The 27,556-nt window shown below is 40.1% G+C and overlaps 1 protein-coding gene across 4 annotated transcripts in view; it reads right to left on the bottom strand.

The window, feature by feature from the left end:
* The window catches only part of PDE1C (phosphodiesterase 1C, calmodulin-dependent 70kDa), a 583,126-nt gene that overhangs the window by 333,211 nt on the left and 222,359 nt on the right, over positions 1-27,556 (bottom strand). For 3 of the 4 annotated variants that reach the window (XM_011972180.1, XM_011972182.1, XM_011972181.1), the window contains one exon: positions 12,395-12,421. The exons of the other annotated variant lie outside the window; for it this stretch is intronic. In XM_011972180.1, coding sequence (XP_011827570.1) covers positions 12,395-12,421 — 27 coding nt within the window. The remainder of the gene's footprint in view (positions 1-12,394; positions 12,422-27,556) is intronic. 4 annotated transcript variants of the gene reach the window in all.

Here is a 27,556-nt window from a genome sequence, read left to right as displayed (position 1 = left end):
CATTCCCAAATAGTAACATTATGTCCCCTGAAGGAATGGGGCTTCTGTTTACCCAGCAAACAGGCACTGTTTGCATTGCTATAAGGGTTAACCTACTTTCTCTCTTGATAATGGGTCATGAGTGAGTGGGGGTGATCAGTAAAGATAGTACTCTTACAAACAACAGAGTACACTTGTAGTTACTAAAATTATCCAAAACATCATGGCAAAATTATCAAAGAAGTGGAATTATGAATTTGGTATGACAGCAGAAGGATGATTGCACATCTCACAGTCCATATTGCTCACATCAGGTTCTCACATGCTTTAATTGCAGTGCTAATTCTGAGAACTCTTGATTATGATCTAATGGTGGAACACATCTGAAAGATTAAAGAACTAATTGTAGAAAAGTCAACACAAAGTCTTCCATTTATGTATGTACCAGAGTACGACAAGACAATGGGGACAACCCTGTCCCCTGGTGGCAGAGCACAGCAATTCAGAAACTTGCAGCAGGAAGGAACTTGCCTGTGCCTCCACATTTAGCCAGGCTTTCAGAAGCACTAGACTTGTATCAATTTCTAAGGATATTTGTGTCATCAGGGTGTACTAAGTAGGAATCTATTCCCATTTATATTGTGATTTGCTTTGTACCTACTAATTTTCACTGAAATCACTATTATAATTTACTCTCTCTACCCCTACAAGTAAGGGATAGAACTTCATTTCCCAGTAAATTTATTTTGTTTTATTGCCTCCTAGGTAACAATGTGCAATAATACCAAAGTGTTCCATTTAAGATCTGTGATTCTGTGCTTTTCAGGACTAGTAAAATATAATAGCAGGTGGAACTTGTGATTTCTAATTTGTTTCAGGAAGAAGTATACTGTGTTTATATAAGCCACACAATATTAACCCTTCAAGACAACTTTAAAATCTCTTTCAAAGCATGATTTAAAGTACCTCTAAAAATTTTCCTTGTGAAATGTAAATGTATCTAATACACCTATAAAATATTTTCAGCTACATTATGAAACATAATTCACAAATTTACTACATAACTAACAAGTCAAAATAGTAACATTGATAACAATTGCTAAAATGTTCTTTACACTTACTAAAAGCCAGGATATACACTTAATGCTTTTAATCTTTATCTCTTTTAACCCTTACAACAAACCCGTAAGGTAAGTATGTTATTCCCTTTTTAAAGAAGAAGGTAAAGTTAGAACTATGTACCTCAACATTGGCACTCTAACAGTTTGGATAATCCTTTGTTGTGGTGGAAATGTTCCATGTATTATAGACTATTTAGCAGCATCCACGGTCTCTGTTCACTAGATACCAGTGATATACCCCATACCCAGAAGTGACAACCAAAAACTGTCTGTAGACATTGCCAAATATCCTTTTAGGGCCAAACCAGCCAAATCGCCCCCAGTTGAGAACCACTGGCTTAGAGAAGTAAAGTAACTTACTAAAGGTCATATGCTTAGAATATAATTGATCAGAAGCCAGGCATTCTGACACGAGAATGTATACTCTGAGTCAATGAAATATAATGCTGTTTACTCTGTGATAGTCTAAAGAACATAAATTTTCCTCCAAAATAGAAAACTAAAAATGAAGACAAACTATAAATGCCTTCCTGTAGAAAGATATTCCATGGCCACAAGAGACTGTGTCCTTCCAAACTTTTCCTTTCCTAATTAAGGTCCATGTCCCAATGCCTATTGCCCTTATGTAGCTTGATCTCCTGCCGCACCTACCCCAATCTTCTTTAAGTCCTACTCCATGTGCCCCAAAAGACAGTCACCAATCCCTTGTTAAGGCTGATTCCACCCTTTAGTAAATAAGATCCAGCCTCTGCCTCACAGAGGCCCTGAAGAACAGGACCTGTCTGCTTCCTACCAGTTCCCTTAGAGGACCCAAGACTTCCACCTGTACCATCTCAAAGTGCAAGCCTTCTGCACAGTGGTCACTGAATTCTGGTACTGAAGTCCCAAGCCTTCAGTGACCAGGCACTTTCCACACACCAAAGACTTCCTATGTGCCTCACATAGACTACTTCATTCCAGGCTCACAAAAACCCTAGGAAGCAAATACTACTTCCATTTACCAAAAGAAATAGATTCCAGTAGGCAGAGGAAACCCACAAAAGCATTTCACCAGGTTCATGACAGGACTCAGATTTCAACCCAAGTATGGACAACTCCAAACCTCTGCTCTGTATTCCAACCCTATACTCTTCCAATTTCATGGCAGGGCAAAGACTACAGACAAACCCTTCCAAAGCATGTTCTCATCATGACATATTCCCTCCAGCTTGCTTAGAAGTTCATCAGTCCAGTCACCTCTCTCAACAACCCAAATTTATGGGAATAAACAAAGCAGAGCTGAGCATGACTTCACTTGTGGAATAGAAAAGGGAAACATTCAGGCAGTGACCTCACGAACTTTGAAAAGGCAGTGTCATATTAAATCAGAGGATAGAAAAATACAGAACATGTTTTCTCTTATCTGATTCTATTTTTGTTATTTACTTTTTTATGCATAAAGAGTTATGTATTCATGTATGACTGATCACATTGCTTCAAAGCACTTTAAGATGTTAAGTACGAAAATAGACAATTTTGAAAAAAGAACCTGGTGGTGGAGGTGAGGATTTTTCCCTTTCAATCACATTACTTAAATATAGCTTGTTGTTTTTTTGTAAAGTCTTCATTAAACTTTCCTGAGAGCTTCAACTTTTAGGTTAAGGCCAAATACAAAAACTTTCAAACATAAAATGTCTGAGGAGAAAAGAACAATTGGCAGAGCAGGGAAATGAACTACCAAAGGCAGATCTTTTTGATGTGTTGACTTTATTCAGTTTTAAGCTGCTTCATCTGGGGAATAAAAACAAAGGAGGGGCTCCACAGCTGTAAAAATCTATAAAGCCAGGCTAGGCACAGTGGCTCATGCCTGTAATCCCAGCACTTTGAGAGGCCAAGGCGGATGGATCACTTGAGGTCAGGAGTTTGAGACCAGCCTGGCCAACATAGTAAAACCCCGTCTCTATTAAAAACACAAAAATTAGCTGGGCACGATGGCATGCACCTGTAATCCCAGCTACTTAGGAAGCTGAGACAGGAGAATCGTTTGAATGGGGGAGGCAGAGGTTGCAGCGAACTGAGATCTTGCCTCTGCATTCCAGCCTGGGCAACAGTGCAAGACTCCATTAAAAAAAAAAAAAGTATAAAGACAAAGGGATAGAAAGAACTCAAGAAACTTTCAACATGTGAAAGGCCTGCCTTTAAACCCTGGCCCGACCATTTGTCTGCTTTGTGACCTCGGTTGAGTTACCTCTTTTCCATGAGTTCCTCTTCTGTAAAACAGGATCATTATGAAGATCAAATAAGAAAATGCATGTAAAGGACCTGGCACACAGTAGACACACAATAGATTTCAATCAGTAGGGGGCCCTTTGGACATACCTATGTGTTTGCCAAAGTTTGTGCTTTAGCAATACTTTTAACGTCCCGTGATTACTTCTCATTAATTAGGTGAATTTAGAAGTATTGTAAACCAAGGGTAATCTGGCTAGGGGCTAAAGGACAATATGTATGGGGCACAGACTATGTTACCTGCCCAGTGATCTCTGTGCTAACTGGCAATTTTGTTCTTTTTGGGTGATTCGGTTAAATAGCACAGAGTGCCAGCCATCACTGCAGAAGTCGTTCAGTGACCTGGACTTCCTCCTGGAAGGACCTCAGTAACTGGAACCAGAGAATATGGTTTCTGAGCTAAAGACCATATTCATTCTCATATTCAATCTCATCTCTTTACAGACAAGGACATTGAACCAGAGAGGAGCAATTCGGCACAGCTAAGTAAGTGACAGAACCTAAACGTGATTCTTAATCTTACCTCTCTACCAATGGTTCTCAACTAGAGGTGATTTTGACATCCAGGGGACATTTTTGGTTGCCACAACTAGGGGAAGATGAGATGTTACTGGCATCTAGTGGGTAGAGGCCAGGGATACTGCCAAACATCCTATAAGGCACAGGACAGCCTCTATAGTAAAAGCATCAATAGTCCATGGGTAAGAAATGCTGATCTACTCCATTGGACCAGTGTCTCCAGGGAGTCCAAAATCTGCCTTTTAAACTGCTGCTGCTGGAAGTTAAACTTGGCCCCAGCATGGCGGCCCACACCAATGACTGACTCAACCCTGTCCATTGTGCCTCTTAGCATTGAGAGCCACCGGAATTGGGAAGGATTTACAGATTTGCCTCCTCAGGTAACTTAAAGTCTGGACATAACTTTTGAAGCACCCTGATATGCCCAGGCATAAGTGCTATTGACAGTCCTGAAAATGCACTTCGGTGTTATTAGGCAATCTAAGAAACTTATTCTCAAAACCATTTTGGCAAAACACCAAACAGTCAAATGATGCACAACCACAGTTATCAAATACTCAGAATGATCTACCCTGAGCAAATACATCTGATACTGTACTGAGCACCTCCATGATTAACGGCTTGAGTAGAGGAAACACAGAGATTGAGGCACTGATTAAAGCTAAAATACTCTCAGTGTTTCCACCCAAACTTGAGTTCCATGTTGCAGGGACTAAAAAAAGAAAAGAAAGGCAGAGTCAATGATTAAAGCAATTATGTACTTACTGGTTCTTGCCATGCATGCCATCTGTCTTGCTGACCTCACAGGCCTCTACACCGGCCAGTGTGAGGGTCAAATAAGAGTCTACATGTGGGAGTATGCAGTGAACTGCAAAACCATTTGAAAGTATGAGTCACAATCCAAACTTATTTACCCACAGTTCCACCTGGTAACTATGATGTTAGTTCTGACTCATGATAGAAATATATGAAGGATCCCAATCTGATTAAAGTCAACACATATTTCACGCCCAATGCTTTTGGGGAGCATATTCCCCACTTAAAAAAATCAGTGATGCCACGAGGAATGACATGCACCCCACTAACACTTATACAGAATTAGAGAAGCAGGAACTCTTTTAGGTGGAAATACTTAAGAAGGTTCCATTGAAAGAGATGGTCTTTGAATTGGATCTTGAAGAAAAGATGGGTTTTCAACACACAAAAATGAGAACATTTAGAGTACTGGAAAGAATATGAAAGAAGAAAGGATCATAAAAAAATCAGGCAAATATGACAGTCAGTAAGGAGTTCAGCTTGACTGGAACTTAGGGTGAATGGAAGGAGGTAACAGACAAAGCAGTAAAGTTTAGGTAGAAGCAAGTGTTGGGAGCCTTAAAATCCAAGAGAAGAAGACAGGCATTTAACGACCAACAGGAAGCAGATGGAGATTTGTTGTTATTTTTCAAACATAGAGGGCACAATCAGAGGAGCTGTGGAGAAAGTAATCAGACGTAGGTGTGCAGCATGGAGAAGATGAAGAAACCAGAGTAAAGAAAGAGATTAAAGAGGCTACTCAATACTCTAAGAGACAGGCGATGAGACTGGACCAAGATTATGGGAGGCAAAGTAATGTGAAGGAAAAGTCCACAATCTGTTAGAGACCCATTGATCATGGGCAGAGGAAGAATAAAAAGTTAAATTTGAAGAAACACCTAACAGAAGACCATACAAAGGGGCTCAGAAGTTTTGATACCGGATAAATGGAAGAAACGTAGTAATTATCAGACATAAGGAAGATGGAAGAGATGAATGAATTGTGCCTAGATGATCCTCTTGACTCAGAAAATGACAGCTCAATGCCAAGGTCACTCCTGCTACTGGTGCCTAGATACACCACCCAGACTAGGTGCCTGAGCTATTATGCCTACTACATCCCAGCACCCTCTCATCCTATGCCTAGTTCCCAGGCTAAAGCCTCTAAACAGCCTTTCTGGGCCTAGATCCCTACACCTGTGCCACGCCCCCGCCCCCGCCCCCAGACTCCTGCTGATGCATTAGCAGGGATAAGTGAGTGAATGACTGAGTAAGGAGTGAATGAGTGGTGGTTGCCTATACTCAACTCTGATCAAAACTATATAGACTCTCCATCACTCCCCTTCTTCTACCCCCAGCCATGTTTTACCTGAAATTGTAGTGCTTGCTGGCCCTTTCTCACATTAACTGCCCTAGGACTTACCCTTGCAGGCTAAGTCTCAGCATCCATCTGTGACTGGGGCTCTAACCAGACCACTGTGGCTGCTGATGCAGGTGGCAATCTTGGAATGTAAACTGGACACATTCTCATGGCTGATGCACTTGTTCTTACTACTTTGAGACTGTATTAGTCATCACAAATAAAGGAAAATATTTGTAAAAGGATTTATCTTTTGGAAGAGCCTCTTGTCCCTGATGTTACCATTTAGGCTCTGAAAATTAATACTGCTAAGTAAGAAGGAGAATGCAGGATTGGTTGTGCATTAAGTATGCAAAAATGTATGATTTGATTTACCCTGTGTCACCCCTGTTAATTTTCCCAACAAGTTATTTAGCTGCCACTTTTAACCGCAAACGTAGGGGACAACAGTCTACCAATTCTATTTCAAAGATGCTGAAAGAACTTCGGAATTAACCAATGGGCCTTAATATATCCTGGGAAGGAAACAGGGGCAGAGTTCAGCAGAAGATGTACCACATCCCATCCTAGGATACAGCTGCTTAGAAGGCAGCCTCTCACAGGGTGATAACCACTCGCCTTCCCACCCTTCACACATGACAATCTATTATTACCAGCAAAGGTGGCTGTTGTTGATGACTTCTTAGGTATGCCGATTCATGAAGGCCGAACACGGGCTGGCCTGACTAAGGGAATCGTTTGCTGGATTTAATCAATTACTGGGTTCATCAAGTGTGATTACTGAGCCATGTCAAAATCCAAGTGAAATAACACATTAGACATTTGCAGAGAAAAATAACTCCTTGCTTTGCCTTGCCACAGATAGAGGCCATGCTATTATCTATATGTACAATATCCAGGTTATCAATTATCTGCACACATCTGTATCCTGGGCCGTCTTCCTCCTCGTGTCTAGAATATTTTTGAGCCATTTGCCTTTTTGAAACAAAAAGAAAGCCTAAAAGTCAGTAAAACATACATTTTTAAAATAACTGAAAACATGAAGAAAACAAGAAGAAAAGATTCTGGGTTATCCTATTAGACTTCAGTATGCCCATACTTTCAAGCACCAAAAATAATAAGCAATATCGGAGGCCTACTTTGTAATCTAGTGAGAGAAGAGTATACGATAATGTAAGTGTCCTCCCAACAGACCTGGTTGTTCCCAATGACTTTCAATACTTATATCTGTTATAGCACTCACCGCATTTTATTATAATCCCTTTGTTCACCTGTATCTCACCTACAAGCCTGTGTACCTATTAAAAGAGGCATTTGTACATATGTTGTTATTTCCAGTATTTACTGAACTATATGGCAATATACTATAGTAAGTATTAAATAAACTTTTGTTAAATTGGAAGATTTTTGTAAAGTACTGTGCATGTGACTATCAATATAATATGATTATCAAAAACATGAGAGACACTGTTGGCTAAAGTTACTCACAGAAATATGTCTAGATTTAGAAAATGAATAAATCAGACACAGTAAGAGCTACAACTTCTACCTAAACTATCTAAACAGTGCTATGATTAATAACAAATAAACAAAAATGTTCATGCTACACATGATCTTAGCCAAAAGGCCGAGAAGCAATAAAAACGTTCATGCTAATGAGGTTTTTCACTATGTGGTATGGCTTTTTAAAGCCACAACTCCAACTCCTAAACATTCTGACCAAATTATTGCCATAATCCAGACACATGAAAATTGAACATGTGTCTGTAGAACTCCCCCAGGTTTGTGGATATGTCTTTAATTTGTGCCTCTATTTCTTAATCCCCTATCATACTGAAATAGGGGTGTGTGTGTGTGTGTGTGTGTGAGAGAGAGAGAGAGTGTGTGTGTATGTGTGTTGGAAGCACTTCTATCATGGATTCAGCTTGCAACATCAGCTCTGATAGCAATTCCTTTCTTTAAGGGCAGCCCATAAGTATTTGATTATTTCTAGGTATTTCTCAAAGGTATAAACTTCTGCAAGCCAGACCTGATAACTTGAAAGTGAAGCTATATTAAAAGAAACCGGATGAGAAATTTATGGGTAAGCAGGTTTACTGCATAATCCTCTCTAGCCATCAAATTACCACTTCACCACTTCTGTAAATCTTTTGTAATGATTGACCCTCATGAATGATATTCCTTCACAAGCAAAAGGATGGTTTCCCCTTAACTATATGGATTTAAAACCCAATCCAATAAAGTTTTCTGTACAAGGAGAGGCTTACCTACTACCTATTGATTCCCTTGCTAACCCGGTAAAGAGGACTTATGAAATCACTATTTCTACTGAAATTTGGTCTTAGAAGAGATTAGTATACTCTCCTTAATGCTAAGAGTGAGATTCAGTAGAATTACTATTATCAAAACATTCCCTTGGGCTACCAAAATATGCCTCAGACTTTATGAAATACTTAAAGAAAGAAAACTGCCTCAATTGTGTTGTAGTAGGATGACAATTACTTTGAAAACTGTGGGATTTTTTTTCTTTAACAAGATTTTGATAGGTAAACAAATACATAAGTGAAATAAAATGAAAGCTAGAAAACTATAAACAAATGTAGATTATTTTTGTATCCTGGGCTGTCTTCCCCTTGATGTCCAAATCACAGGGAAGTTGATTTGGAAATGTTTTTAATATAACATTTATATCATTTAGTTTTCCTATATTAAGCCACCTACTTTATTTCACTAATTATTAACTCCAGCCAAATAACTGCAGTTAGAATTAAACTCACCAGTTAAGTCCACATTGCTGTGTTTGTTCCTACCATGAAAAAGGAATCACAGCTATTCCCAGTCCAAAAAAACCATCAAGTACGCAAGCAAACATTCAAACAGACCATTACTTGACGGGGAGGTGTCGAGATATATTTAAAAGTGTCTACCATTCATCAAATGAGGAATCCACCTACTCCAAATCTACAGATCCCCAGAGACGGTCTCAAGCAAGATTATTCTGAAAAAGGCTGAAGGTTTGCTATATGGATTAAAGAAGGCTGGAAATTTTCTTAACACTTCTTTTAGCAAGAGATTTAGTCTATGTTCCATTCCCTTGAATGGGTAGGTTCAGTGATAGCTTGACCAATAAGACACAGCAGAAGTGATGCTCTGCCCACTTCTGGACCCAGGCCATAATTAAGAGAGTAGCAGCTTTTACTTCGTGTCTCTTAGAACACTTGACCTAAGAAACCACATAAGTGCAATTGCCCTGAGACCACCATGTAGTAAGAAGTCCAAGCCAGATGGAAGCACCCTGGAGGACAAAAGCTATGTGGGGAGACAGGGAGAGAGAGAAAAAAAATAAAGAGGGAGAGTGCAAGAAACAAAGAGCAGCAAGACTCCTAACATGTGAGCAAAGACACTATCTTGGAAGTGGAGTCTCCATCCCCAGCAGCCCGAGTTGATACCAGGTGGATCAGATTCAAACCAGCCAGCCAAGTCCTTCCTGAATTCCTGACCTGCAAAATTATGAGCAGAATAAAAGTTATTTTAAGCCACTAAGTTGAGGATGGTTTGTAATTCAGTGATGGATCAGAAGCACATGGATCTACTGCATATAAAAATATGTATCTCATTAAAACTAGAAGAGCTCAAACTGATCCTCTATTAATTCACACTTTAAATGACTTCAATAAAGCTTGTTCAATGCAATTGGCTTATTTTTCATTACAGTGACAAAATAAAAAATGCAACAGCATTCACGTCAGATGTGCAAAAAACACACTTTCAAAACAAAATTGACATTGTAACTTGAACCTTGACAGGTTTGAGCAGCTCTCTTGTAAAACTTCCTCTCACTGTCTAAGTATCTCTCCTTAAAATAAAATTGAGGCAACTTTGAAGCACCTCATACTCCAGGTTAAGTACATGTGAAAATGATAAATTACTTTTTACTACTGAAGACTACTGTGCCCTCTAATCTGAGTGATTAATTTACATCCTGCTCAGTGGTTCACATGCAATTACTACCGTGAGTCCAACGAACCTGAACAAGACAGAATTGTTTAGCCATCTGTACAAGCTCACTATATTTAGAAAAGTACAGCAATCTCCAGGAAGCTTTAAAGTTTTAGTTCATTTTCCTCTCAATGACTCGTGCACTCTATGCTGCATATCAGATCATAATACCATTCCTTTGGACCCAAGTTTGCTCAACCCACCTTATTTTGTTGTTGTTGTTGTTTTGTTTTATTTTAGGCTTTTGGCAGGCTGAAGCCATGATTTTTAGTTTCTGTCTATAGTGATAAGAATAAAAGAGGGATGAGGAAGGGGCTTTATTGGCCCAACTGGAAGCAGAAACTAAGAACTCATGACCGTATTCTCTCCATTGGACACCCCTGGAGGAGATCATGCAACACAGGAATCTCTACTGTGAGACGATGCTCATTAGAGAAGGCGAAACTAAAGTGGTCAGCTACAACTGCCATTGTTGAAACCTACAGGCAAATTTTAATTGCATTAATCATTTTTTTAATCCGCATGTAATCTGTTTAATTCCATAACACCCAATTAAGTACAACAAAAGCAGACGCAGGCCTTCTAGATTGAATTGTGGGCTTCAAATGCTTGGTGAGCAAAAGGTCAAGCAACTTTATTTCCAAATTCTTCCCAATAAAAAGAATAAATATTCTAGAACATAACAATGGAGTTACATTATAATAAATGCGTCCTTAGGCAATATTGGCATTGTGTGAAAATCAGGTGTATTTACACAAACCTAGATGGTATAGCCTACTACATGCCTAGGCTATGTGGTACAGCCTATTGCTCCTAGGCTACAAACCTGTACAGCATACTACTGTCCTTAATACTGTGGGCAACGGTAACACAATGATAATTATGTGAGTATCTAAACATATCTAAACATAGAAAAGCTAATGCATTGTACTACAATGTTACTGCAACTACTGTGTCACTAAGCAATAGGAATTTTTTAGCACATCTTATGGACCACCTAACTCAAGAAAAGCCTAACATACATGAGGTCTACACCCCTAGATAAGCCTAAGATAATATGCCTACTAAAAGCTTATGAAAGCTCTTCCTAAGAAAGCATCCATGATCAGCTGGACCTTTAGAACCCCAACTTTGATGGAGAGTCATAGCTAAGGTTTAGAGAATAAAGATGGAGGTTGGAAGTAGCAAGAGATGACACTGGAGAAATAAAAGAGGTCATGGAAGACCATCTGTGTCATTATTGTCCAGTCAAATTTGTGAAAAGAAATCATTGTAAAAAACAGAAAGCAGTGTATACAAAATGAACCAATGAATGAACAACGTGAGGTGATGAATATGTTAATTTGCTTAACTGTAATGACTTCACTATGTGTATGTATATATATACAAGGAAACATATCATACACTTTAGATATATATAATTTTTAAAAGATGAACCAATGAATAAATTCCACCAGGAAGTACATGACATTTCCTAAGCTCATTTCATTATTCTATTGTTAGAGAACCCACTCACTCTCTCCATAGTCACAACTTACGTGCATGCACAAATATACATACTGTTCCACCAAGTCAGCAAACTACATCTGTCAACGGGTACTGTAACGGGGAATGAAAATCATATATGCACTGAAAAATGGGCTTCCCATTGGACCTAGGAGGCCATATACTCAAAAACCTGGTAAGTCATTTTTGAACTATAAATACGGGAGATTTAAGTCCAATGTTTAATAGCCACATAGGTCAGGGCCAGTGACCACCTGATCCCTCATGGCTCCTTATGCCAAAGAGTCTGCAAAGCACAGCCCAGAGGCAGGCTGTGCACATGAGCGATGATGACAGATGTCATTCTAGTTAAAATTACCCTTTCCACAGTCAAATCGAAAGACTGCCACTGCCCTTAAAGGAATCTGTACCTGTGCTTTGAGCTCAACAGCATTTTGTCAGCAAATCAGGCAAATCAGCAAGGAAAGTCTGAGACAAAGGAGAATTCAGAAACTAAACATGCATATAAAGACTGCTTTGTGCTCCCCATCCATAAACCCTCAGTCCCTGCCAGCCCAATCACTCTCTGGTCAAGGTTTTAGGAAAATCACTAGACAGCACGGCAGTAACAAGCTTTTGAGCCCACAGGATCCACTCTCATGTGAAGGCATCCACCTACTGTGCCTCACTAGATGCCTGCAATCAATTTTTAATTACAGCAGCAGTCACGATTGGAGATAAAGTAGGCAACATGCGGAGAAAGAACCAAGAGCCTGTTTATTACAATTCCAGTCCACCATGACCCAGACTTGTGAAGAGCTGGGCCACAGATGAATCAACCAGTTGCAGCTCAGAAAGATGTTCTTACCTCTGGGACGTTTTCTTATATTTCCTCCTGTAGGAAAAGAGGCATAAACACATATCAGAAAAGGATTGTGGCAGGCAGTGGGTAAGAAAGGGATTACTTCAGTGGGGATGGGCGTGGAGGTCAACACTTCTTAGGGGGGTTTCTCTGTGAAGCTTATGGGTTTCAAAGCTTAGTTAAAAGTTTGGGAATGCTGTGTTATATTGTAGTCAGAAGTACAGAACCTAAGCCTTTACAGTAAAAAATAGCATCCCAAGAGCTCAGTGACTCTGCTCCCATGTTCCTCCCTTTTCCTTTTGAAGGTTCCATGGCATTTTAGTTGAGGTCAGGCTTTAAAGACCACAAAATCTAGGTTCAAACCTCAATCCTTCCTTTACCAGGTTCATGAGGTTCTTGCAGAGTAAATGAACACATACTTACAAAACATCTCTTTTGTCTGGCACATATTAAATGGGTTAAATGGTGAATAATTATCAGTTATTTATGTTGTCACTATTGTTACTATTATCTCCAGCATCTAGCACTGAGGTCCCTTTAAGGATGTGCCTTTTTTCATGTAAATGTGCAAGCATGCAGCTAAACTATGAGATGAGACATAAGTTCTTCAAAAAAAGAAGTGAGGAAAGGGACAATGAGGAAATCTAGAAGCAAATGTTGAGAAGAGCATTAGGAACCAGCATTAGGAACCACCCCCAGGAAGCAGAAGAGACCCAGTTCCAGCCCACCTCTGCTATTTACAGTCATTTAGCGTTAGGCAAATCTTGTGCATCAGGCTTCTTAATCTATCACATGAAGCTAGTAACATCTGCTCTGACCTAGGTCAGAGTGGCAGACAAGGGAAAAATGGCCATAAAATGTATGTTGTCCCAATATCCCAACATTCTTCATATGTGGGTCAATTTTTGTAGACTCTGCGGACCCTTAAAAGAGTTTCAATAGGCTCAGCACTGGAGGGGATTAGAGGAGAGGAAGTGCTAAGGAAAGAAAATCCATCTCCTTGTAGCATATCCAGGAAGTACAATGTTTCCCAGTAGACCTTAGTTCCACACCTGCACTTCCATTACAGTCACTGTACCCAGGAAGCAAACCATTGATTTGCTAATGGAGAGCTGTGCACCATATTTTTTTGTAAACTAAAGAGGTTTCAAATTGAGAATCACTAGGACCTGTTACATCTCTGTTAAAATGAAATCACACAGGGCAGTGTCAGGTGTGCAAAGCAGCATGTAACACAGAACCGACAGTGTGCTCTTGACTAGATATGTACTGATATCTATTATCTTAAATGAGACACACAAGAATGACAACCATAACTCCAGGGTAGTAGGATAATAAATCACTCCTTTTTAGTTTTATGAATTTTTCAAATTTTCTTTAAAAAGTGAGTATTATAATAGAGAAAAATGTTAAAGTAGGGATACACCTATATAGTTACATATAAAGATATATACAAATACAGGACTATATAGAGATATTTCCATGTTTCAATTATATCACATATAATAGGGAGGAAGGTTGACTAACAGTGGATTAAGGCTTGGCCTTTCAAGCAAGCTACCCATGTTCCAATCTTGGCTCTAGCGCTTAGCTTTACAATGCTGGACTAGTTATTAAATCCCCCTGAACCTCAGTTTCTTTGTATATAAAGTGGGAAGAATCAGAGCCCCTCTTCTGAGACCTTGTTATCAGAAATAAATGAGATAATTCACCAGAATGTCAGCTCCCCAAGGGCAAGTTCTTTGTGTGGTTTACCTCATACTCTCCCCAAAAGTTGTGATGCATGTGCACTGATCACTCTCTCACACCTGGACCCTGTCACCAATGACAGCTCACACTTTCCAGACAGCAGCCAAGGGCAGAAGCTTCACCCTCAGGCAGGGAGCTGTGGGTGTGACCTGTTCCCCTGGACTCATTAGCACAGTAGTCTAATAACTGATATAAGGCACAGCTGGCAAGACGAAAAAAATAACCCATTGAACGTATGCAAGGTCCAAAGGCAAGGGGGCAGCTGGAAAAGAAGAATGCCCCAGCCTCTACTCAGAAGCCAAACTAATCCTATCAGCAGACAGTATCTTCGGAGGTCAGAAGAAGACAGCCCTTGCTATTGATTTCCACAGAATTCTCCCAGCACCTGCCAAGGAAATATATAAAGGCACTGCTTGGAGTTCTGAAAGAATCAAAGATAAACAAAAATAAGAAAAGCTTCATTTTCAGCACCTACTAGCAATAAGCACTTAATATACTTTGCTAATCCTCATAACTCTGTAGGATCTCCTCTCTGAAAGAATGCAAATTCTAAACAGGAAGTTAAGACACGCACCTAAAGTGCAAATACAAGGGATGGCTCAGGGAAGCTTTGTGAAAGAGGTAGTCTTGATTGACGGGTGAAATGTCAGCAGGAAGAAATATGGAAGTATACGGCAAGCGGAAACAGAGGGCATGCCTCATGGTCTCAAACCAGCCTAGCAAGCAGGGACTATAGAGTGAGGTAGCAGGAAACAAGGCTGGCAAGTGCTAAGGACAGAGTTAAGCGGGAAGAGTAATAAAATTTATATTTTAGAAAAAGATGATACCCAGGGGGAGGGTCACCTCTTGTGGGGAGCCACATTACACACCCTCTTCTGTGCTCCCACAGCATGCTGAAACCCCTCTGACACCATTCTCCATGGCACTGCATTGTCTCATGTCTGTGATTTTGTGGGAAGGCAACAGGGCTCTGGAGCATGACAGACCTGGCTCAAAAACCCAACTTCACCCTCACTAGCTGTGAGACCTCAGGCAAGCTCTGTGCTAAATCAAGCTTACATTTCCGCATCTATGAAATGGATGAGATGATCTCAAATGAGAGAATGTATTAAATTTGTCATGTAGTGTGCCTGCCATGTAAGAGGCATTCTAAGACTTTTAGGCCCCTTGGTCCCTCGTTCTGAGCTTCTTGAGGTCAGAGATCTGTCATATGCATCCCTATATCTATCCCAACGGCATGCACATTAACTGGCCCATGGTTGGCTACATAAATGAACTATTTGCAACTGTCATCCATACACATCAAAAGATGGGTTATGCATCTGGTAGACCCAAAGAAAGACAGACCAGAAGTCTGATTTTCAGTCCAATTCGCCTTCATGACACTCCCCACATTCACAGATATATTCCTAGCTTCAGATATTGTAAAGTTTCCCCCTTCAATCTTCTCCCATTTAGACATAGCCCTAAAATCAACCCAAATGGTGTCATCTTACAATGGGATTTGGAGGTTAGCTCTTAAAGCACAAGAGAAAATGCAACTCATAAAAATTACTCAAGATCCAACTCTCAGATTATTTTGAATGGGCAAGATTGGTAAGGCCTGACTGAGCCCTACTCATCCTTCAGTTCTCAACTGAAACATCACTTCCAAAGACCTTCTAGGGTCTCCCAAACTGGGTAACACTCCTTCTGTGTGTCCCATAGTGGCCGGAGCTTACCCACCACGTTGCACTTATGACTACTCATCGTCCTGATCTTTTATGCTTGTAGGAAGAATGATGGCTTACCTGACATCTGCTAGTGTTTCTTCCTTGTCTAACACATAGTGCTCAGCAAATGGCAACTGCTCATATGTTGTTATTGAATTCATGAATGCATTTACCCAAAAATTAATCAAAAATGTTTTCTTTTTATTCTTTTTCCTTCTACTAAGCAATGATTTATAATGAGCAGTGAGGACATCCACCATAGCTGTGGTTTCCTACACACAGAGGGAAAGCAATGAGAAGGCTGGGGAGCTCACATTTGTTGAGCACTTCCTCTATTCCATTCCTCTTACACAAGTTAACTCACTTACAACTCCTACAAACCCTGAGAGGTTCTACCTACCCACTTTCCACCTGGCAGAAGTGAGTCTCAGAGAGATTAAGTAACTTACCTAAGGATACAGAACCTTAAAGTGGCTGAGACAGAAGGCAAATTCTGAAGCCTTCGAAGAAAATTAAGGAATTTATACAAAGAAGGCAAAAGATACTACCAAGAAACTTAGACATTAGACAAAACCAAAATAAAATTAATAACAATAAAACATACTGTGTTCTTTGTGTGGTTTACCACACAAAGTTCACAGTATGTGAAATGTATGTGAAATGAGTTGGAAAAAAAAAAAAAAAACCCAGTTTATTCTTAGCCTTCTATTTTTAAGAACTTCAACAGAATCCCTGACTCAAATCTGAAAGACAAAGGAAATTTGTTTTGTTTTGTTTTGTTTTGTTTTTGAGAGGGAATCTCACTCTGTTGCCCAGGCTAGAGTGCAGTGGTGCAGTCTCAGCTCACTGCAACCTTCTCCTCCTGAGTTCAAGCAAATCTCCTGCCTCAGCCTCTGAATAGCTGGGACGACAGGTGCACACCACCACGCCCAGCTAATTTTTGTATTTTTAGAAGAGATGGGGTTTTACCATGTTAGCCAGACTGGTCTCGGACCCCTGACCTCAAGTGATCTGCCTGCCTCGGCCTCTCAAGTGTTGGGATTATAGGCATGAGCCACCATACCTGGCCTGTTTTTAAAATTTGTTTCTAAAACTTAATTTAAATTTATAATGTTTTGAAACTTGAAACAACACACTACAAACCTCAAGATTTCATATAGCTAGACCAAGCTAATGTAGAAAGTAGAGAATGACAAAGAGCTGTTGTGTTCTGGGACCTGGCAAAGTTGGCAGGGTGGGAGATGGAGAGGCCAGCTTTATGCTGGGAGAGAAGGCAAGGGCATCTTTACAAGACCAGGCTGAGGACACCACCTCAAAGAAAGTCTAGAGTGGCGCTTTGCAACGTCTGTTCCCTGGAATGAGCTCTACTGTTCTCTCTCTCTCTCTCTCTCTCTCTCTCTCACACACACACACACACACACACACACACACACACACACACGGCTTCATCTGTTTGTTGTTTCTGTTTTTCTAAGGAGAGGCATTATAGCATACTGGTTAAGATCACTTGCCTGAGCTTAAATCCCTTCTCCAACTTATTGTATCTGACAGGCTGCATGATCTTTGGCAACTTATATCACTTCTCCAACCAGCGGTTTCCTCATCTGTGAAATCTGGGTAACAGCAGTGCCTGCTTTACAGGGTGATGTGAGAGTTAAATGTAATGATGAATGCAGGGCATTTAGTATAGTGCTGGGCATCCTGGAAATGCTCAAGAGTCAGCTACTATACTAAAACAGTAGTATTGCATAAATAATAATGGCATTATAATTCAGTAGGTTTTCAAAACTTACTTGATCAAAAGTCTTTCATTGATTATAAAAGTCACAAAAAAAGGTTGAAGATTGCTTTTCTAGAATGGAAAAATTAGATACTCCCAATTCTCCTTATCTTGGAACACTTGAACCACAAAGAAAGCAGGTGCTAATCTCAGTTCTGCTAAGAGGAGGATGAGCTGAAATACTGCCCAGCTTTTCCCATGCCTAAAGGGCCCTGTGCCTGCCTGTACACCCTGCCTCCCACCCCAGCAATGTCCCACTTAACCTAGCAGAGTCACACACTCCTCTCAGATGTCAAAGCTGAGCCATTGCCCAAAAGGGAGGAAAAAAGAAAGTAAAACTGGGTACTTATGAACTGGATATCGCAATAATCCTTAGAAATATCTAAAATTATCTTTCAAAACAAGTCCTTTTGATCAATAACTCCCTAAAAGCTGAGCCCAGTGACTTGCTTACACAACATCCTTAAGCAGTCTCAGGAAGTTGTAACTCAAGGCAGAGATCTCATGTGCTATGACTAGAATTATTGATTAACCCATACTCATTTAGCTCTTAAGTAAATTAAAAGACCACTGGTCTTCACTGAAAGTGTCTATTTACGTCCGGAATGTTTCAATGGAACTGTGGATTACCCAAGAAGTATTAAATGATGCATGTGTATGCGTGCGTGCGCTTGTGCACAACCGGGGAAATGAGCCCCCAAACCCCCCTCAATGGCTTCCGTGCATTTACAGCCAGCTGGTCACATCCTGACAGGCAGATTCTGAAACAGGAGCATCATCAAAGGGCAAAGAGCACTGGCCTCCAATATTTAAATAGGTTCCCCAAAGTTCTCCACTGCAGTGTCATAAAGCGGAAGTTTCTAGACTCTGAACTTTATTTTCCATCTCCTGCCCTCAGTCAGGGAGATAAAGAATGAAACTAAGCAAGCTCAAGGGGTGATTCTGTCCACAGCCAGGAGCAGAGTAAAGACAAGCAGACAAACAGCAAGAAACAACACTGAGGTGGGAGCAAGGATGCTTTTAAGGGTCTTTATTTGCTTTTTGATGGCTAGGAGTTCCCAGAGTACTGGGCACACCTGCAGTCAAATGTAAGCATCAAGTACTCCAAAGTCAAACAGATGATTTGGAAATCGTTTCTAATAGCCTGGATAAGTGAGAGTCAATTAAACATTGATGCTAAATTATGAAGCGCCTGGCAGTCTTTCACTTTTTTAAAGTGAGTATCTTTGAGCAAGAGCCATATGGGTGCTGCAATAATGAGGTTTATAAATAGGCTTAATATTCTAACAAGCTGGCTTTGAAAAACCATAACTTGTGCTCTGTTTCTAAGTTGACAGAAAGATACCTCCCAGTTGGGCACAAGATTTCCTGGTATGGGAAGTTGAATACGCAACAACTGCATACACACAATACGAATTCCAGCTCTGCCTTCAGTGTTCTCCAGGGTTTCTGTGTAATAATGACTCACTCTTCTCCAAGTCCTAGCCTGTCTCCATTCTTTTCTCCAGAGACCACTACGACCGCCGACACATAGACCACTTTGGAAAGCTTGGTTCTCAGCCCTCAGTTCCCTCAAGGGACAGGACGTTAAAAGACAGGCTCAGATAAACACAAAATGCACAGCAAGGCTCATATAGTTAACTACAGGTTCTCACGACTACAGATCACATGTGTTTCACTCATGGGAAAGTGGACTGAGATAAAATGTCACAAATAACCATGAAATGAGTGAGGATCTGAACGATCATCTGATCCTCTGGTTTTGTTTTTCATTGGCATGCAGGGTACAAATTGAAAAGAATTGGATATCTCTAGAAACTTCTAATGGGTCTCTTACATCATTTGTATGAATTAATCTACATGCTACTGAGAATGGAAGGTCTTTGTACATTTCTTCTCATTCCTACCAGTGATTTCATTTCCATGATGCACGTATTAAAAACTAACTTTGCAAAGCTATCCATTGCTTTCTGGCCTTTCCCACATTTTGAACAAGTAAATGCTAATGAGAAAAATATATATATAAACTGGTGGTCTCTTGGCACCTTCCACAAGAATATTTAGGGGTGAGAAAGGAGATAACAGAGTAAGAGAATCTCCTGTCTTACTAGCTCGAATATTTAACTGATGAGCTACGAAATGAAATTCCATGTGCACAATGAGTTTATTTTCCTGCTTGGCCAAAGGTCCAAAGCAAGACCAAAAGAAAAAAAAGAAAAAGATTATAAAATAAAATGAAAAAAAAAACCCTCATTTTTACCTTGAACAGCCCAATCATTAGGAAAGAAAAACAACTAACAAAAACAAAAATTCTAGGGAATTTATTAGCTAGGTTTTCTAGTAGAGAAAATTGTTCTACAGACTCATACTGTCATTGAATTCTCTTAGAAAATGAAGATCATATTCAGAGATAGCCAGCCCCCAAAGATAGAGAACTCCAGTATGTTTAGCCAAAAGTGATGAGATCAAATTCACATGAAGGCTTTGACAGTGTGGTTTGCAGCTGGGGATGGTGACTCCAAAGAATGGGAGAATGCAAATCTGAAGCAGAGATGTTAATAAGACAGTCAATTTTTTACTCTTTCCTAGGAGCAAGTGCATTTCTATCTAGCACTGGCCAGGCAGTGGAAAGTAGAGAAACCTAGGAGAAGGTAACTCCAAACTAAACAACCCCAGAGGAAGCCCCAGCTGGGGCTACACCAACTCACATGGCAGATCCAGGTTGCCCCAGGGCTCCTGTCCTCCCAAAGCCAGCCCCTCTCTTCACTGTTCTCCCTCCACATCCCCTCGGCTGCCTGCAGACAGCTGGCCAGACACAGAAATCAAATCTCCTGCTCATGCCTGCTTCTCTTATGAGCCTGGGATAAAAATTCCAGCACTTGGACTACTATTTGAGAAGCCCCAAATGGGACCCCTCCCCAAAGAAAGCTGAACTCTTCCTTTGGAAGGCGAGATTTTTTTTAGTAAACCAAACACAATTTCCTTTCCTTCTAGCTGAAAGTCTATTGCTTAAAGCCGGCAATGAGCTAATCAGTGGCACCAATGAAAAAACAGGGAAAGGTTTTTAGAGAAAGAAAATAGAAAGCAAATGTCACGCTTGTGGAAGCCCAAGTAGTACGTTTTTTGCATAACTGATTTAGTCCTCTATTCACGTATTTACAACCACTTGCTGTGTTATAAGTACTGCAAAACTGTGTGGGTGGGAATGGAAGCGATTTTTGCGACCTTCTTCCTGGGAGCCCGTCTCCTACTTAAATAAACATCAATGAGAAAAGCTAAAAGCAAAAATATCTCTTAATATCTGTGACAGCACTGCCAAAGTAGAGATAAATCCAAAGGATTAAGACAAAATCTCACTCTTCACAGATCTATCCCTGTAATTAGGGGAGGAGTAGGGTTTTTTTTCTAATTGAATTATCCACAGAGCTGTTTCAATCCTCCACTTTGTTTTTCCCCTTGTAGATTTAGCCAGAACAAAAACTGTAATCTTCTGCTGAGTTTCACTTCAATGTCAGTCTAATTTTTCTAAGCCTTGCCTACCCACTCCTGCAGTGTTCCTTCCCTCTCCCCACTCTGTGCCCTTCCTCCCAACTCTTATCAAAACCGACTTCTGGCAGAAAGCAGCTGCTGGTCATTTACAATTCCAGGTGAATTTGAGTCAGTGCCATGACTCCTTGGGAGCATGAGTCCTTCCTATTTCCTCTAAAATCCTATCTTGTAGTAGCATCATCTGTGTAAGCCTCCCTGAACACACGCTCTGTAAATCTCAACAATTTAAATATGGCAAAATGAGCCCATTGTCCAAAATACAGGGGAAAAAAATGCCAACTAGCAGATGCATTTTTGGGGACCATTTTGAGCTCTTCTGTCAACTGAAATCAGATGAGCATTGGAAGCAAATTTTCCTGAGCTATAGTAGTTACCTTCACTGAAACTATGCCAAATCTCCCAGAAATTGGGGCTTTGAATGATTCTTTCATTTTTTTACCATTGACTAATTTCAGTCAGTGATTTTGTAGTCAGAATGGCAGTTCTGAAACAACATTTATGAGGCTTGATTTATGATAATTAATCATTCTATTTCACTAATGAGCTAGGCAAGAACTTATTTATGAAAGTGTTTATAATTCCTCACAGTTAGCAGACAGAGTTTCCAGTGACACCCACATGGAATGGTATACTAAATGCAATAAACTTTTGTGGGTCATCCTTAGAAAAAAGTCAGAGAGACAGACAAAAATAAGTGTCGAGATATTAGACTGAATTTGAACTACTCCTAAAACATCTGGAAGGAGCTTTCAAAGATTAATCTTTCACTACCATATTTATGTATGTATCTAGATGTATCTCTAGACTACAGGAAAAGTCTTGGTTATTTCAGCATTTTCTTTGTTTGGAATCTGGATAAACAACAGTTTAATGGTCTTTGGATATCCAATTGTGACTTTCAGACAAAATGCTCCATGCACTCTCATACTGATTGTCTAAATTATTGCTCTTCTGGTGGCCTTAAGGGAAAGGAAAGCTGTATTTTGGCAGAACATTGAATACTGGGTCCTTGCAATGGGTCCTTGGATTTGGGTAGAAAAATAGATGGAAGGCCTTAAAGAGAAGAGAAAGGGCATGAATGGGCAGAGGTAGTGCAGTGAGGGAGCACTGTGGCCAGAACTGTGGACTGTTCCAGGAGACAAGGCCCAGCCATATCCATGGAGGCACCTCTGGAGCAGGCACAGGGAGGCCAAGCCCCCTTAATGGAACCTAAACTGCAGAAAGGCCTCTTGCCAGACCCAGAGAGCCTCCACGCAGCCAAGCTTCACTTGGCCCTTCTGCAGTGGGCTAGGCTCCAGGCTTCAGGTCTCAACCCCATGGCAGTGCCCTCTACCTCCCAGAAGGTCCATGATGAGGGCTCATCCCATTTGGCTCGCAGGGTCATGGCCTCTTTCTGTCCTTGGAATACTGGGAATGACCATACTGGTTTCTGTCTCTGTTCCAAACCTATGTTGTGATGGGCATGATACTAAGTAGTCAATATAAGTTTCAAGTAAAGTTATGATTACTAGCTGGCCTAAGTAAATGCCAATATTTTGAAAAAGTAAATGCCAATGAGAAAATATACATAAATTTTTGGTCTTCTGAAACCTTCCTTCAGACTATTTAGGGGTCACACTAAACTGTATTCTCTACTTATAAAATTTATAGATATATTAATTTGGCATCATTCAGATATACACAGAATTTTTCTGCTTACTTTGCTGGGCTATAGATTATATCTCCAGACCTTCTGTTTAATCTCCAGACTTATCCAACTGCTCTTGCCTTCCCCATATCTCCCGTCGTAGTCAGTATGTCCCACACTGAACTCATCCCATACTAAACTCTCTACCCCCATTCATTCTGTTTCCACCCACAACAAGACCTGCAAACATGTTCCTCCCTCAGTGATCCTAATCTAAGAAAATGGAACCTGGGGATTCAAGCTAAAAACCTGTGAGATGATCTTGATTCCACTTTCTTCCTTATCCCCCATATCCAAGTCCTGTTGGGTCTACCTCCTAAAAAGTTCTCACGTCCATGCCTACTGATAACGGCTTCCCCTTGCTGACGCCCCCTGGTGGATGAAGTCAGACCTGGTTCCTCTCCAACTGTGTCTAGAGCCTTCCCCTCCTTCCAGTCTGTGCTGCAGCTTCTTGGCCTTCTTTCATTTTCTCAGAGGGGCCATGCTCCTTCTTGTCTTTAGATCTTTGCAGGTATAAACATCCCGGGCCTTAAATGCCTAGAATACGTTTCCCTAACTCTACTTAACTACTACTTACATAATCTTCATGTCTGAGCATCAGTCTTTTCTTCAGAGAAACCTTCTCTGAATCCTGGACCAGGTTTGGGTCCTCTCTTCTATGTTTTCACAGCTCCCTGTGCTGGACTTCTTGCAGCACTTGTCACAGTAGGTAGTAATTTATGGAAATATTGTTTAATATATTCCTCTACTAAACATCTCCCGAGGGAGGGAGCCTTTATCTTGTTTTCCACTAATTCCCTGGTGCTTAGCACAGCACCAGGAACACAGTAAGTGCCTGAGAAATATTTGGTAAGTGAACGAATGACTGAATTTTCTGCATATGGATGTGTATCCTTCAACTATGTAAATAAAACTCATTACCTAAAATTATCAATTTTTATATCTTCTGGATGGAATTATTCTCTAAGTTTTTTCATAATCTCACAAGCTAGGAACATCTAGCTTTGTCTTACGGTCATTTAGACTCATTTATTTTGTTTAATAACAGCTGTCAAGAGGACTCTGTATAAAGAGTACAATAAAAGCCTGAAGAATACCAACACTTTACATGAATTCAGTATACTTCCTCCAGAAATAGAGTGTTGCATTTGTTGTAGAATTCATTTTTATTGCTAGTGAGAAACCTATGATGGTCATTCTCAAAGCTGTCACAGTCTATTTTAATGTGGCTTATATTTGTTAAGTTGGTGCAAAAGTAATTGCGGTTTTTGCCATTGAAACTAATAGCAAAAACTGCAATTACTTTTGCATTAACCTAATAACAATCATTTCTTTAGTTGTTTCTCAAAAAGCCAGGAGATAGGTCCTATAAACACTTTCCTTCCATGTGGGGAAATGGAAACCAAGGAAAGAAGTCTTCCATGAGCCAAAGAAAATTAAAGATTGAAAACTAGAGATGGTAATGTGCAAACCTCTCTGCTGAGGGCTGCTTCCCAACTGACAGAGGCATGCTGTAAAGCTCAGTCAAAATATTAAGCACTCCGCTGCTAAATATTGAGTTGTAATTAACTAATACACTAGCATAACCAAATTACAATAATCAAGTGATGATGTACTAGTAAACTGTATGAGTAGTCAAGTAAAGAAAATTTCACTGTAAATGTGAGAATCTACTTAGGCCTTTTGATATTCACATTTTTTCACTTTTAGTATACATTAAGAATGTATTTCAGAGAGATTTAACTTGATCTTTATTAAGAAGAGAAAGACTCAAAAACAGTCCTTCAAACACAAATGTCTCCCTTCTCTGAATCCTAGCATGTAGCATCCCTATCACTTAGTCAGCAATTAACTATTGCCCTCCCTTTTGTTGTTGATTTTTAACCTTTTCACATGTATGAGAACTATCTTGTTTCCCTCAATATATTCTAAGTTTCCTGATAGTAAGGATTTTCTTCTGATATTTTCAGATCCCTTCTGAAGCTCCTAGCACCTAGTACATAATGGAAACCCAATAAAAATATGCTGAACAATCTGTCAATTCCAATTGAATAGGAGAGTAAAAGGACCAATTAATACACTAAATGTGTAATCTGGAGGAAACAAACAATGATTTTTTAAAGTATTCTTCTGGAATTGCTTTTCTGGTAAGATTCAGGCAATGCCTTCTTCCCTGGGTCATCTCCTTGCAAGAATTTAACTAAGAACCAAGATTCTCAGACCCACCGCTCCAGGCCAAAGGTCTCTCCATGGCTCCATATTGCCATCACCAATAGCTACTTGAACATTCCAGAGGCTACCAGTTTAACATATCTACACCCAAGTTCATCATTCTGCTTTATCGAAGCCGGCTCTAATCTCCATAGTCCCTAACGAGGCAAATAACACCAAATTCACCGAGACGTCTAAGCTGAAAGAACTCGCAAGACAACTGCTCTTCTTTCTCTGCTCTAAATCTATGTTCTGTCAATTCTCATTTCAAACATGCCCCCTGTTCTTTCATCTTCAGCAGCACTACCCCAAATCAGGCATCTTCCCCAACTGGTCTCCAGGCCTCGAGTCTCATCTCCAATCTGTCCTCCACCCTTTTCCCAGAATTACAATCCTGAAATTCAAATCTAATTTTGTTACTCTCCAGCTTAACATCTTTTAACAATTTCTTATAACTGAAAGGATAAAACACAAACTTCTAAAAATAATATGTATCATAAAAATATATATATATTTCTCTAGAAGATATGAAAGAACACCTCGAACACAGCACTTTTTTGTTGTATAGTAAAATGTGTTCAATTACCTCCTCAAACTATGAGCATATATATTTTGTGTAAAACAAAAAGTAAAATTTTAAATGTCATGTATTACTACCCGGCCCCTGCCTTCCTTTCCAGCATCACCTCTCATGACTAAACTTCTATCTGTCCCTCAATATTGCACTAGATGAGCTGCAAGAGGATACCACACATTAACCTTTAAGGAAAGTAAGGCTCTTAGGCATTGATTCGTAGGAGAAGGTAGTCCTGTTACCCGGACCAATTCAGGGGCCAACTACTTCTGAGGGGACAGGGCAGATGTCTCTCCAATAGCTCCATGTTGCATGACAGCAAATAGACCCAACCATATTCTCTCCTTGGGGAATTCTCAATGAGTGATGAACATAGAGAAGATTCATTAGAACTCAAGCCGTGTCTCAATTAAGTGCAAGCAACTTTGCCAGTAGTCCATAAGAACAGCTCAGAAATCTCAACTAGTTGATTATGGGCTGCCTGGAAGACTCCTTGTTTTTCTCTCACCTTTGTAAAAGGTTTCTTTGCATTTTTGCAAAAGGCTGACATTAATGAAAAGAGTCTAAGCAAGTTTATTCCTTATGACTCTGATGAGTCTGCTAGAATGAATACACAATTCACTGTAGTCTGTAACACCTTCTCTGGCCCTCCCAGGTAGAGGTAGTTTCCCCCGCATCCCCCTGGAACTATATTCATCACCTCCAGGTACTCATGTCAGTCTCTGCCACTAGCCTTCAAATTGCTGAAAGTCAGGTAAGTATCTTACCTACTTTTGCAAACCCAGGGCTTAGCAAACTCACTGGCGCCTAATGGACACTCAGTAAATGTTAATTGAGTAATCCCATGTTGCCAGAACACTAATTATATCATCTAAAAATTCAGTTAAATTGAAAGAAAACAGAGAGGGCTTAAATAAGAAATTTAAAACCAAAGGCCCAGGCTTTTTTGCCTATGGCTTTTCTCATCTTTGCTGTGTAGGTTGGAAGAGTCACTTAACTTCTCTGTACATCAATAGGGTATTAGTTAAGACTGTTTCAGAGAAACTGAATTCAAAACATCCTAAGCAAAAACAGAGTCTAACTAGCTCATGTAGCTGGGATAGCTGACAGAACTGGAGACACATCTACAGGAACTGGGACCTCCAGGAGCTGACCCAGGGATTTCCTCTCATCTTTTCTGCTTCCTTTTGAGCACTGGCCTCACTGCCTCCTACCATAAAAAGGTCTTCTCTGTGAGGTGGGAAATGGATCCAATGGCAGCCCCATGAAAGTCCAGAAGAAAACAAAAGCCTCCCTTTCCCACAGTCAATACAGAAATGTCAATGAGAGACTCTAATGCTTCTGTTTGAGATCCATACCCTACTTGAGACTAACTTTTACTGCCTGGAAGGTAAATTCTGTGATTGGCCAGTTGTACTATGCTGGGGTGAGGAGTAGAGTCTGTTAGCATAGTAAGGTGGATGGGAAGCTTGCTGCATAGACAAAAACAATAGTTGTGCAGTCTATTAACTTAATAGCCATTCTCTTGCCTTTATATTAATATTACTTTAGGTAATGCAAAAAAGCATCATCATCTTCATGGAGTGTTATATAAGCATAAAATTTATTATACCGACTACCTCATAGTTGGGCAAAATATATATATGAGATTAGATAATTATAATTGTGACAATAAATGCCAAGGAATAAGTAAAACCTGCTCTCTTGCTCTCAGTTTTTCAAAAATGCAGCATAGAAACACCTTTCTGTCATCATCTAGCAGGCTGGCAATAGAAAAACTTTTGGTCGGGACCCAAGGTACAGTCATGACCCAATTGCTCAAACCCAAGGAGCCCTATGAGGCTTCATCAGGGGTCTATAGAACACCCACAGCCCTATTTCCCTGACTGGAAGATTCTGTAACAAA

This window comes from Mandrillus leucophaeus, unplaced genomic scaffold (assembly GCF_000951045.1).
Source record: "Mandrillus leucophaeus isolate KB7577 unplaced genomic scaffold, Mleu.le_1.0 Scaffold128, whole genome shotgun sequence".
Lineage (NCBI taxonomy): Eukaryota > Metazoa > Chordata > Mammalia > Primates > Cercopithecidae > Mandrillus > Mandrillus leucophaeus.
The sequence above is the reverse complement of the archived record's forward strand: the minus strand, read 5'-3'. Positions and strand labels throughout refer to the sequence as shown.